This window comes from Talpa occidentalis, unplaced genomic scaffold (genome assembly GCF_014898055.3).
Source record: "Talpa occidentalis isolate TD23 unplaced genomic scaffold, MPIMG_talOcc4v2.1 talOcc4.13, whole genome shotgun sequence".
Lineage (NCBI taxonomy): Eukaryota > Metazoa > Chordata > Mammalia > Eulipotyphla > Talpidae > Talpa > Talpa occidentalis.
Genome location: NW_023601322.1, coordinates 90,860,201 through 90,873,399, shown reverse-complemented (window position 1 = coordinate 90,873,399; position 13,199 = coordinate 90,860,201). Strand labels below are relative to the sequence as shown.

At 35.9% G+C, this 13,199-nt stretch overlaps 2 protein-coding genes across 17 annotated transcripts in view; one reads left to right on the top strand and one right to left on the bottom strand.

Moving 5' to 3' along the window:
• Positions 1–13,199, bottom strand: part of LOC119243609 (uncharacterized) — a 782,255-nt gene that overhangs the window by 741,167 nt on the left and 27,889 nt on the right. The window contains exon 4 of one of the 13 annotated variants that reach the window (XR_005124773.2): positions 2,675–7,784. The exons of the other annotated variants lie outside the window; for them this stretch is intronic. The gene's annotated coding sequence lies outside the window, so the exon portion shown is untranslated. Of the gene's footprint in view, positions 1–2,674; positions 7,785–13,199 lie in introns of those variants that run through there. 13 annotated transcript variants of the gene reach the window in all.
• The window catches only part of LOC119243607 (bifunctional heparan sulfate N-deacetylase/N-sulfotransferase 3), a 143,376-nt gene that overhangs the window by 121,980 nt on the left and 8,197 nt on the right, over positions 1–13,199 (top strand). For all 4 annotated transcript variants that reach the window (XM_054694534.1, XM_054694533.1, XM_037509532.2 and 1 more), the window contains 3 exons: positions 2,190–2,364; positions 5,301–5,471; positions 6,685–6,794. In XM_054694534.1, the coding sequence (XP_054550509.1) occupies positions 2,190–2,364; positions 5,301–5,471; positions 6,685–6,794 (456 nt within the window). The remainder of the gene's footprint in view (positions 1–2,189; positions 2,365–5,300; positions 5,472–6,684; positions 6,795–13,199) is intronic.

The following is a 13,199-nucleotide window of genomic DNA, read 5'->3' as shown; positions in this document are numbered from 1 at the left end:
GGCAGCCTAAACATGGACTTAGGACACAAGAAAAGTAGGACATATGAATGTTAGAAAACTCCATTGTTGATAGCCAAAATTTGCAATCAGAAGATCTAAGAAAATGATTTGATGAAAAATGGCTTGAAACATTTATATTTTATGATTTGACATTACATTTTTTTAATTACCTAGGGATATAGTGGAGGTTTGGAGTGATGTGTGGAGAACTATGAAATCTTGTTAGCACTTCCAACCTCCTAATGTCTTAATCTGGCTTTGGGAATAATCACTTAGAAATACTTAAGATGAATCTTATAGGAATACTCAAGATGAACCCCAGTAATAAACATGTGTGGAATATTGCAAGATCAACATTTTTTAAGCTAAGAAAAGTTTCTGAGGAGTGACAGAGGTAGCAAAGCTGAAGTCAGGCCAGCATTCCCTTTCAACCCTCAGGTGGTTAAGCCATTCTACACCACTACTGTCCCCACCAATTCTTTGGATAACTTGAGTTCAGATTCTCCAAATCTTCAGATTTTCACCCTGCAAATATGTAGCTGAATTCTCTTTATTTGTTGATTTATTCTTCAAGTATTTTTCAAGTACCTATGAGCACCAGCCATCATTCTCCAAAAATGTGACATGTGGCAAACAAGAACTGGATCCTAATTTCTCTGCAAGCTTGGGGCTAAGCAAAATCAACATGTTATAGATTCAAGATCAGGAACTGTGTAAGGAGGGTTTCATGGCCTAATCTGCTCCAGATAGAGAGAACTACTGGGTAGGCGGGACAATCTTTAGAAATTAAAAATTAGCTGAATTCAGTAGTTTCTGCCCTTGTTTATTGATTTTGTTCAAGGCTTTTTTTAGAATAAGCAAGCTTGGACCAACTGGCATTCCACTAGTCTCTTGGGAAAGCTTAGCACCCACAGAATCAGTGTGAGCATCTCAATCAAGAAATCTCTGAAATGTGGCACTTTCTGTAAATAGAATATACAACAAAATAGAGAGTAGGTCAAACTTGCCAGCAATGTTTGTACATCTCTTTCCCCTGAAAAGGATGCCAGAATGACATATCACCAATATGGCAATTTTCGGAAAACAGAAAAGAATTTCTTTAGTGCCCTGAGTTTCAAGACATCACTTTGTTACACCAACCAACTTTGCAGTATGTTAACAACTGGAATCTTACCAGCGCTTTATTCTGAAAGAAAGCTACACACTGCAAAAAGAAGTCATCAAATAAATGTGAATTAGTCTTTTATTTAGTATTCATAAGCTACCTTTCTTGGTGCCCCAAACTCATGGTGACTTATCAACTAAAGAGGGTAGAGGGTGATGCCATTATAAAATATAAGAAATCCTGGAAGTAAAAATTGTATGTTCTCTCGAAAAAGGTCCTGTTCCTCTAGAAGATGTCCCCTAGTGCTTCAGAAATATCTGTTATCATATGCTGAATAAGTTTCTATTTTACAACGTTTGCACTGATGGAACACTATACACAATCCAGTATATTCTACATCTCTGTGCTTGAGGCTCAGATATTCCCGTGTTTACTCTGCTGGTGTTTGAATTCTTACCTGAATTCCCAGAACTTGACCTTGGGGAATTTGATAGGATTTTATATTTAGAAATAAGTGCACACTTTTAAAAGCTTTCTAATCAATCTAACAAATATAAATGACTCTGTAGGATAAAATAAGCAAATAAACAATGCCTACACTAGATCTGCTTTGCACTTTGATACTTCATAGTTCAATATAACATCAACTCCGTAGTGCAAATGAAATTATTTTATCGTGATTAAGTAAAAATGTTTTGTCTAAATCACTTTAAAATGCCTTTGAACTAGCAACTATTATCTAATTTTCTTTTTAGTTTAATGTTTACAGCTTTCTCTGTTAAATACTGCATTTAGATATATTTTGGATATTTAGGCTGATTAATGTTGCAATTTAATCACTGTGTGTATATTTTTGTTATCTCATATCTTTTTCCTGATATTAAGCTAAGCAAAGTACATTTAGAAAAGATTTGTAAATACATCGTCAGCATACTGTCTAGTTTTCTCTTATTAACTATGTAGGACAATACGTTTAAAAAAAAAGATTTAGGAAATTGATGAGCTTGTGGGACACACTGAACATCTTCAGTCACCAGGATATAAGTATTCACTAGTCTTACTATGAGAAATATTCCTTTTCTAGGTATATGGATTTCTTCCCTGTCCCATCTAACATCACCACTGACTTTCTGTTTGAGAAGAGTGCCAACTACTTCCACTCAGAGGAAGCTCCTAAAAGAGCAGCTTCTCTGGTTCCCAAAGCCAAGATTATCACTATTCTTATTGACCCATCGGACCGAGCATATTCCTGGTACCAGGTAAGAGAAACAGAGTCAGGAGGTAGAACGGGACGATGGAAGATGGAAGATGGTTTTCAAAAACATTAAAGCCACCATCTCTGGCTTTAACAAAAGAAAAGATTTACTAGTTTTATATTTGCAGAAAAAGCGGATTTTTTTTCTGTTTCCATGGAGAACTTTCTTCTTAAACTTTTATTAATTTTGTATTCACTAAACTAATTTATTTAACAAATTATTAATGCAATGAAGATATTAGACTATAACAAGCAAAACAGAATATGTTTACATGTATACCTGTGTGTCTATACACCTTTATTTAAAAGTGAAACATTACAATGTTATCTAAAATCATTATTTTTCATCTAATACATCCACATCAAATACATCAAATACATGGTGCTATTATTATTTATGGATGAGGAGAGTGGCTGATTCCCTCAAGAAGTCACTGCTTTTTTGTGTAAAGTACTAGCAAGTAAATATTTCAGGCTTTGTGGGCCACACGGTTGGTCTGTGTTGCAAGCCTGTCATTTTAGCAGCAAAGCAACTTTAACCAATATCTAATTGAATGAGCACAGCTGTGTTCCAATAAAACTTTATTTAAAAAAAACAAGCAGCAAGCCAAATTTGACCCTAAAGAGTTTAAATAACTGCCTTAAGTGAAGAAACAACTTAGTAAAGCTAAAATATAATAATTCTTCATCCTTAATAGCCCAGCCAGGCTAAATCCTGGTCCAAGCTCTTCCTAATACACTGATTGCCATCACATTTCTGATATAGTTAAGAATAGACTCTAATAATAATTCAACACTCTAATAATAATATTTACATAGCGAATACATTTTTGCTTTAATAAATGATTAAACATAATAGAAAAAAAAAAACCCTGCCCCAGTGAAATTTTCATCACCAAGTAGAAAAGTTCAATAAATAGTTGTCAAAATTAAATATGAAAACATAGCAAAATTAAGTCAGTGTCTTTAGTCTCCCAGAACCCTTAGTTATCACCCCTTCATTTTGTAATTTAAAAACCACTTCCTCATGTTAATGTGTTCTTCCATTCAACAAATAGTTGTAATGACTACCATGTGCCAAGTATTGTTTCTAAGGGTAATTTGAAAATAAGTTAATAAAGGCGGATGCCACATGCTAGACTGCTGTCTAATTGGAGAGATACATGTAAATAACCAGCATGTAAATTACAAAGTAGAAAATGGCAGAGTTGTAGAGTGAACAAGCCTCTTGATAAAACCACCAGGGACAAGTTAGGTAAATTAATCCGCTGCAACAGAGGATCCCAAACCCTACAGGAACCATTTCCCTGAAGGGAAGGATTTATAAGGAGAGAAATTTAGGTAAAATTAAAATGGAGTGTTGCGATAGTTGCAAAAAGGAGTTATCAGCAGGTCAGGTTCAAAACCCAATTATTTCCTTGGAAAGGATGAAGTTAAGATAAATGTGGAATGCTGTATCCCATAGCCTGTTATCTGAAACTGCACCTGGGTGGGAAATAAGGTGCTTCTTTGTGTGAAAGGGACCCTCAGAGCCCAGCTCCTGCAGGAAAGAGTGGACTCTTCCACTCCACTAATAGGATTTCCTACAGCTAAATTCCCGGCCCTCTGTAATATCAGAGCATAAAGTTTCTCAGCACAGAGTCCTTTTTTTATTTGAGAAAATCCATTTTTCCCAGTTCACAAAAGAAGAACAGATTGTCCAAGATCGGTTTGGAGGTTGGAAAGGAGTGGGGAAAGGTCACCTGGAGCAGATGGAATCTTAGATAGTCATATCCATAATGATCTGCATGACAGGGAGTGAGATACCCCGCAGAGCTGAAGTCTACACTTCCACTCTAATCATCCATGCCAAACTTCTAGAGTCATCTTTCAAATCCAAATATACAGCAAACTGCAAATTGACTGATTTGATTTTGTGCCTTTTACCTTTTCTGCCAGATACCTGGAGAAAATAGAGATAAGCCTTAATTGACTCAAAAAGAAAGAAGAAAATTGGAGCTTGGCAGCCACTTAGCCCCAGAAAAATTGAGAATTTACTGAAAAAGGAGGTTTCAAGTCTGCAGGCTAAACAAAACATCCTCCATATTACAAATAAATCACTCCGCAGGGGCAAAATGCAGGCCTTAACAAAGTCTAGCAGAGTTTGTTGTACAGTGATTTGAATCTCAATTGCAGCAAATTTGCTATTTCACTGGATGTGGTAAACATCCACAAGCCCACCACTAAGCCTGAATATATATTGGTCAATTCAGGGAAAAGCTAATTCCCTCAAACCCATGGGCTTGAACTGGGGTTATTATGAAACACTTTACTATTTGGATTGCTGCTTTCTGCCTTTTCCATATAATAAGTGATTCTGATTCATCGCAGAGGTTACCATTAGGTAAAATAATCTTGGCTTTTAGAGGCTAGGTAGTATATGACAAAAGCTGCGGATTTCAGATAATGTACATGTCAGAGTTTTCAGTAGTTTCTCCACTTAAAATAGCCAATGGGGCTTTTCTAATCTAAACCTGCATTACTAGATGAAGCAAAACTGTGTGGCAGAACTAGTAGAGAGCATGTGCATAATGGAGATTCTCTAGACATGATAAATGGTTTGCTTATGGGCTGAAAAGGGGGCCTTAATGCAACTTTCAAAAGTTTACTTTTCAGAATAAAATATATACACTAAGGAAACAACTTGGTGGAATTGGTTAAGGGATCCTAACAATAAGAATATATAGCCTCTACCAAACAAGCTCTCAAAAATGTACTCTCCTTGGTGACATAACTTTAAATCCTCATGCTCCAAGCAAATGTTTTCATCCTTTATTAATTGCAAAGTAAATAAGTCTCTGGCCCTGCTTCCTTTAGCTTTGAAACTTGTCACAGAAATTGGTGTTTAATTATTTATGCCTATGGATCAAGTTAGTTTAATCATCTACCTTTTCCTCCTAGCATCAGCGATCACATGAAGACCCCGCAGCTCTGAAGTTTAGCTTCTATGAAGTGATCTCTGCTGGGCCCCGGGCCCCCTCTGAGCTCAGAGCCTTGCAGAAAAGATGCTTGGTGCCTGGGTGGTATGCCAGCCACATTGAGAGATGGCTTGTTTATTTCCCCCCCTTTCAGGTAGTGAGCAATAATAATTTACACTGTGTTACAATCTCATTAAGTTGATGATTTTGCCTCTAGGATAAATGAAATTTTTACTCATTAAAACATTACTAGCTTTTACTCTGTAGTTGTAAATGAGACTGCTGAAAAGACTAATAAATAAGCCATGGTAGAAAACCCAGTTTTCTTTCTAAAAGTATTTCAGGATAATTCTCTTTGCCCATTTTCTAGTGCATATCTTTCCTGACTGTAAGAGCTTCATAACCCTCATTCTTCTCCTGAGAGTAAACTTGAATCCCTCTTAACCAAAGTAGGCAAATGTTGTTGCTCTTAATTAAGTGCCATTATTTCCCTTCCAACCACCTTCCAGAATTTTTCATAACTACAAAGTTTTTCTTGGCTTCCTGCTTCTCTCATTTGCCCGGCATCAACATAAATTATAAAAATCAGCCCCATCGGGCGTGGTGTCTACCTGTGTGTCTAGATCCTTGCTGTCCAATAGGATAGCTGGTACCACATATCACTATTAAAATTATATAAAATCTCAGTTACATTGGCCACATGTCAAATGCTGGCCCAGACCAAATGGAAATGTTGGAGAAAAGGGGTGAGCAAGAGTTGCCTTGCAGGCTCTATGGCCCTCCCGCTCGCTCACCAAAGTAACAAGCAAGTTCTTCCTGCTGCGGAGGAACTTCTGTCCATGTTCAGGTTCTCTGTGATTCTCACCTTTTTCTCCAAATGGATTACCAAAGTCTTTCTTAAAACTTTGTTGTTTCTCCTTTAAATGGGATCGTGGAGAGCGGCATGTCCTCAGTCCTGTCACACCTGGTGTTCTTATCATCTCTCCTCTTTCAAGGGCTCCTTCCAAGCTAGAATTACCGTTTTGTTGGTTTTTAAGTTTGGTTTCCATAGGTGATTTTGTAGTCACCTGTAAGACCTGTAAGCTCTCTTTGGTGCCCTTAAGTGTTTGTTCGTTTGTTTGTTTGTTGTAGAGTTTACAGGATTTCTCAGATTACAAAACATTAGCAAAATGAAGGATTGTGCTTTATTTTTCATCCTAGGTCATTCATGAGGACGATCTCGTTAAATCTAACAACAGGGGATGGGAATCCCCTCAATACCATAACTCATATTGAATAAATTTAGAATGCAGATTTTTTAATTTTATAGTTATATGGCTTTTTTATAGTGTACTTTATCTTTTTTTAAATTTTCTTTGATAATTTAGTTGCTAATTATTGATGGGCAACAGCTAAGAACTGATCCTGCTACAGTAATGGATGAAGTACAGAAGTTTCTAGGCGTCTCTCCGCATTATAATTACTCAGAAGCTTTAACGTAAGTCTATATTCTAATTAATCTACTGATGGTTCAGCAGAGAATTGGTTTTAAAGAATACATAGTTTGGTGATGTAACTGTTGACTTTGATGGTCCTTAAATACTAATTATTTTCCAATTTGACATCACCACTTGGGGTAGAACAAATCCAACCATGCAGCAAAGAATAGTCTTCAATCCCCCCCTGATTCCTAATCATGAAAGATTCCCCTCAAAGGAAAGTAAAGAAACAAAGCAGTCATAAAAGAATCCACTTAAAATAAGTGCTGAACCTATACAACAAACAATATTGGGAACTCTTGGAAATATAAAGAAGTGACTAACCACATGGTTATGAACCATGATCTGCTCTGCTCTCTGTGGTATGGTTTTCAAAAACAATACCATATGTCAGCAAGCAGCCCAACAGGTGACTGAACAGTGAGAAAGATGTGTTATTATTACTCTTCAACGTACTCCATCTTTTGCTTCTATATCTTTGCCCACTGCTTCTGAATCTGTTACCACTTTCAGAGGCCAGAGCAGTTATAGCTCTGGAAGGTTTTCTTATGTTAGTTCTCTCAGATTTTCTTACACAAGGACTGGGAGAGATATCATAAGCATTAAGCTTTATGGAGAGTGGGTACCTCCTTCACTCCCCTTAATCCTGACTCTGGACTTTATTTAGCATTTTAAATAAAACGTCCCTCTTACTTAGACCTTTTACCAGAGCTGGTAATCAGATTGAGAGGGCTGTGTTGTTACCAGTTTGACATGCACAGAGCGACTGGGAGATGCTGAGCTGGATGACTCTCACTATTTTGTATTTTAAATTTTAGGGTCATAGACCAAGTCTTAAAGAAACTGAAAAAAGACTATTATGTAATTCTTCTATTTCTCAGTATAAAACTTAGTTCTGTCAATAAAATGATGTTCCCTTTTCATTGTACTCTTGATTCTTTAGCAACTTGAGGAAGTGAGAGGCAGGTTTCCTTTATCTTTCAGCATCCCTACAGTAAAAGATGGGTAGAAAAACATCAAATACTGCTTACATCTTGAACAAATCATACATAAAACACATGTAAGAGAGACATTTTGATTTAGAGGACAAAGGAGGAGGTGGAACTCCAGGTTTGCACTTCTTTCCTAAGAGTCCTTTACTTTGTTGTTACTATTAACCCTCTGCCCTCTGCATCCTCTATAGTATAAGCACTATTAGAGCTTTGTAGAGCTTAGTTCAAATCCTAACACAGACACTAGCCTTAGGTATTTAACTTTCAGCTTGACCTTAAAGAAAGCTGAGTGATTTCAGTTTGCAGTTAGAAATTCAAGTCCACTTTCTGCTTTATATCTTTTTAAGCATCTCTTAGAAAAGAAAACTTATTTTCTAAACTGTTTTCTATTTCAAGTTGGCTTATCTTTGAGTCTTTTTTTTATAGAGTATATAGCAAAGTATTGTATTTCAGGGGGAAAAAAAGAAGTGGAGTATTCTATAAAGACATAACCTCTTTTTCTATGGAATGGTCCTTGACCTACATGCTGTGTATTTGCCCCCTTTGTATTCGGCTTGGTAGCAGGCTTTTTCTTCCTCTCCACTGCTGAGAAAAGGTGGTGTAAATAGAAGAGAAGCAACATCAAAGTAACATACTCTATACAGAGAACCCTGGGTCACTTTGTACTTATGATGTATCTGGCTAAAATTACCCATTATATGATTCTCTAGCCTGGGTGGGAGCTCAGTGGGTGAGGTATCAAGATAAGGCATGTGTAATGTCTGAAACTAGCATTTCTGGTCTGCCAGGGCTGCCCAAACTCCCACCCTGCTGCTACAGATAAAAGCACTACCTTTCAGCTTCCTTTTGTGTTTTCTTGTCAATCATCAGTTGGCCTGACATACCTTGTAAAAAACAGCAGTGTGTCTGTTGTAGAATATTTGGCATTTCATGTCAGTGTCTTAGGCCTGAATCTATCCTCTTTCACCCATGCCCTCTGCAGTTGTTCTGAGTTCTCTCCTCATAATCTAGTTATTCTTGTTGGACTAACTGTTCTGACAGTTGTTTCCACAGTACTCTGGGCATGTTGGGGGTGACAGGAATAGAAAAGTATGTTACTGGGGATGTCAGTTATTGCTTCATATCTCTCCTGTTAGTGATACTGAAGATTATGATTTTGGTACTTAAAAAAAATTTCATTTAAAATTGTCTAAAAATGTACTGAATTGCAAACAGATATGAATTCTCAACTAGTATATAAATTCAGATCTTTGTGCATAGAAGAATAAATTAATAAAACAAGCTCTATACCAGGCTCTATAGTATAATCTTGGCATGAATGAGTACTCCAATTTACGAGATCTTCAGCATAAAATATTCCAATTTTATAACTATTTTTAAAAAATAGCCAAAAATTTCCACTGTCAAGTGTTATTTATATCTTTCCACAATTGCTAAAGAAAGTGGTAAAGACTTTGAAATTTCATGCAGTCCCTGGATAGTTTATGATGATGTCTTAAAATTACTTAGAACCATCAGCGTGGATTTTAAATGATGTATTGAATATGTAAAGAAAAAAAATCTGGTTTTCTTAGTGCATGTGAATGTGATCTAAAATGGGCAGTATAAACTTTAAACAATATAAATGGGAACTTTCTCATTTAGCTAAGTAAATTAACACTCTTTCAATATACTCTTAATCTCTAAATTGTAAATAAATTGATATACTGAAGCTATTTTTGCTTGCATGTGTTTTAGAGTATTTTAAAACTGGCCAACAATTTGAGAGGGAAAAAAAAAAAAACAGGCATGGCATTGTACTAATCTGTATAAATTACAATGAAAAATAAAAAGTTTTAATTTTGCCCTGAGTATATCCATTCAGAGTTACACCTGGCCAGCAATGACTATGGCAAAGGTTTTCATATGAAGGAATACAAGTCAGTTAAATACCTGAACCTGATGCCTTTATTTCTTAGTCATTAATCTCTTTATTGAGATGAATAAAACCAGACTGAGCTATATACATTTCTAATACCAATTCACAGTGAAAATGTCAATACATGGGCAATAAGGATTTGAAAACCATGGACTGAACAAAGATTATTTGATGGCTTGGTTTTGTTCTGTGAATGAGGCTAACTAAATCATAAAGAACAAGCACTTTGATTGTTTCTGATAGCACTTCCACTGGCAACCACATTTTTATTGCTCAGGATTTCTTTCCCTTCCCCTTGTAGATGAGTTAGAGGAAAAGCAATGTACCACATTAAAAAAAAAATTTTAGTAGCATACAGTCTCCATAGAAGCTAAAAATCTGTTGGTTTTCCAGATGACCTGTGAAATAGCACCTAGAAATACTAAATAATGTTTTTGAAATGGCTACAATACTTCAAAATCAATATACACTTACATGTTCTATCTTACATATACTACTTCATAACAACACTATGAGCTATCTCATAGCTTCATTTTTTCAGCTTACAACACTGGAACTGGAGTGCATGACAGTGGGGCATGTAACATACACCTCAAGGATGTGGTCCTATATGTCTAACTCATAGTGTTTTAAACCAGTGTTAGCTCAATCAAAAGCAAATAGCTGGGACACAGAAAAGTGCCCTCGTGAACACAAAATAGTATTAACGTCCTTGCCCAGGAGTCTCTTCCAATTATTTCTACATGTCCCTAGATGATATCCACACAAACATTCCTCTCTTCCTCCTTAAAGCAGCAAAGTTTCATTGAATAACTCCTTCATTGTATAACTCTGGGGACACAATTACTAACAAAGTATCCCTATATCTGGGAAGGGTAAGTACAGAGACACTGAAGAGCACCTAAAACTCCCTCCAAAATGTTCACTTCCTGAAAGCCTTTGAGAGAATTCTAACCATGACCTTCGCTGCCAATCCTACATGAAAAAGGTTGTTTCCTTGCTGTTCCACCAGGTGTCGGTAGTACTTTTCAACTATTCTTCAGAAGGACGATGATACTAGAAAAAGATTGAGATCTTTCTCCATCTCCTGTCAGCTTTCTTCACTCAGACCATGAGATAGCACTGATTATGCCCTCAAACTCACAAGGTCACTCCCTCATTAACATAAGTCCCTTCACTTCTACCTTAGGCTACCCGGTAAATAAGCACAATCTACTTTCCTCTCCTTTTTCACCCTGAAACTCATCACTGCCTACTAACTTAAATAGACAGATGCCTAGGTGAGGTGCCAACCACACATATACGCACACACACACTTTTCTCAATAAAGCCCAGCATGATAGTCTGTTGTGTAAGAGCTAATGAAATAGCAGAGAAGAAAAAAATCTTATTCTTTTGATTGCAAATTTTAATATGTATGAAGTTCTGTGTTTCTTAAAAAATATCTGAGAGGACTGCTCATTTTGACATAAGGTATGTGTATGTTCCAGACATATATTTATAGTTAGGTATATTTTTCAAAATAATATAATAACTGGTCTGAATTCTGAATTCTGATCATCTAAATACTTAAAATGAGTCAGAATTCAATTGTGGAAATTGCTAATGACAAAAAGATAATTTAAGTTGAGGTATCAATTGTAGACTTCCAGAAATGCTGTATTAGAGCTGTCCTTCCAGATATGTTGTTGTATTAGAGCTTCCCAGCTTTCACATACAGATATTTAAATAATACAGTATTTACTAATGCTCTCTTTGTACTCTGGATATGAACTTTGTTGCCTTACTGATCTCTGTAAGAATACAAATAACATGAAAACATATCATGTTGTGTCCTGATCTCATACAATTGCTTTAATAATGATTTGAAACAGGCTTTAAATAAGTGGGATGGGAGTAATCCCTTATTATCTCTAATACTCAAAGTAGTAAAGAAGCAGAAATCTAGGTTTCCATTATTTGCAAATGAATAGGTATCAATTTATAAATTAGCTACATCAAGACTTCCTCTAAATTACACACAAAACTACAAACAAACACAATCACAGTTTAATGTTTAAATCAGCTTTATAGGTATAAAATTTATATATAACAGAATCCACCAATTTTAATTGATGAATTTGAACAAACATGTACAATTGTATATACCACTACAGTCAAGATATAAAACATTTCCCTTAATCCAAAAGGCTTGCTCAAACTCCTCTGCAGTCAGTCTTTTTCCCTTTGTCCCTAATCCCTAACATCCACTAATCTACTTCCTTTCATTTAGCATAATGCCTTTAAGATTCCATCATATGGTTACATGTACCAATAATAAGTTCTTTTGCATTAATGATGGATATCAACAGTATACAATATGCATAGACTATGATTCATTTATCCTTTCACCATTTAGAGTCTAATATGAACAAAGCTATTGTGAACATTTTTTTTTTTAAGTTTGGTATTTATTTACTTAAACCAGAACTGGGGTACAGGCCAGATGCGCGGGAGGGTGAGAGGGTTCACCAGAGACAGAGCGGGGAACAGAACAGGCAGACAGATGAAATACACTGCTGAGGGGAGTTGCGAGCGAGACAGGAGAGGTCTGCTGCGCCATGTGGGACCCTTGCTGGCCTGCCCCGATCAAACCAGCACTGCTGCGGGCAGCTTCGCAGTGCTGCGCTCAACGCTCAACCTATGCCACCAGGGAAGGCCCTATTGTGAACATTTTTATGTAGATTGCTGTGTGGGCATACACTTTCATTCCTTTTGGGAAAATACCTAGAAATGAGGTTGGTAGGTCATAAAATAATGTATTTAACTGCATAAAGAAAATTTCCAAAGTGACTATAATTAATTTCAATCAACAAGCTATAAAGGTTCCATTTGTTTCACATCTTTGCCAATATTTGGTGTTACTCTAAACCAAGGCATTGTAGTTAGGATGTGGTGACATTTCATTTGTGATTTTAATTTGCATTTCTTTAATGACCTATGACGTTATGTAAATTTCCATTTATTTATGGGTCATTTGTATATATATTCTTTGATAAAGTATCTGTTCCAAATCTTTTACCAAATTTTTATTGGCTAAAAGATTTGGTCAATACACTTTTTATTGAGTTATATATACTGAATACAAGTCCTTTACTAGATATATACTTTGCTAATATTTTGGCCTAATGTGTGGCTTCCCTTTTCATTTAAGTGTCTCTAGAGAAGCAAGCTTCAAATTTTGAGGTATTCGTACTTACTGTTTTTTTCATTTATTGTTCATTCTGTGAAATATTTCCCTAATCTAAGGTTACATAAACTTTGTTTTCCTATATTTAGTTCCAAAATTAGTATGGTTTTGTCTCTTAGGTTTATGTCTATGATAGATTTAAGTTCATTTTTTAAATACAGTATACATTAATGATAAATGTTAATTTTTTTCCATATATTATATCCAATTCTCCAGTTCAATTTGCTTAAAAGACTGTAGTCTCCTATCTAATTACCCTGGAACT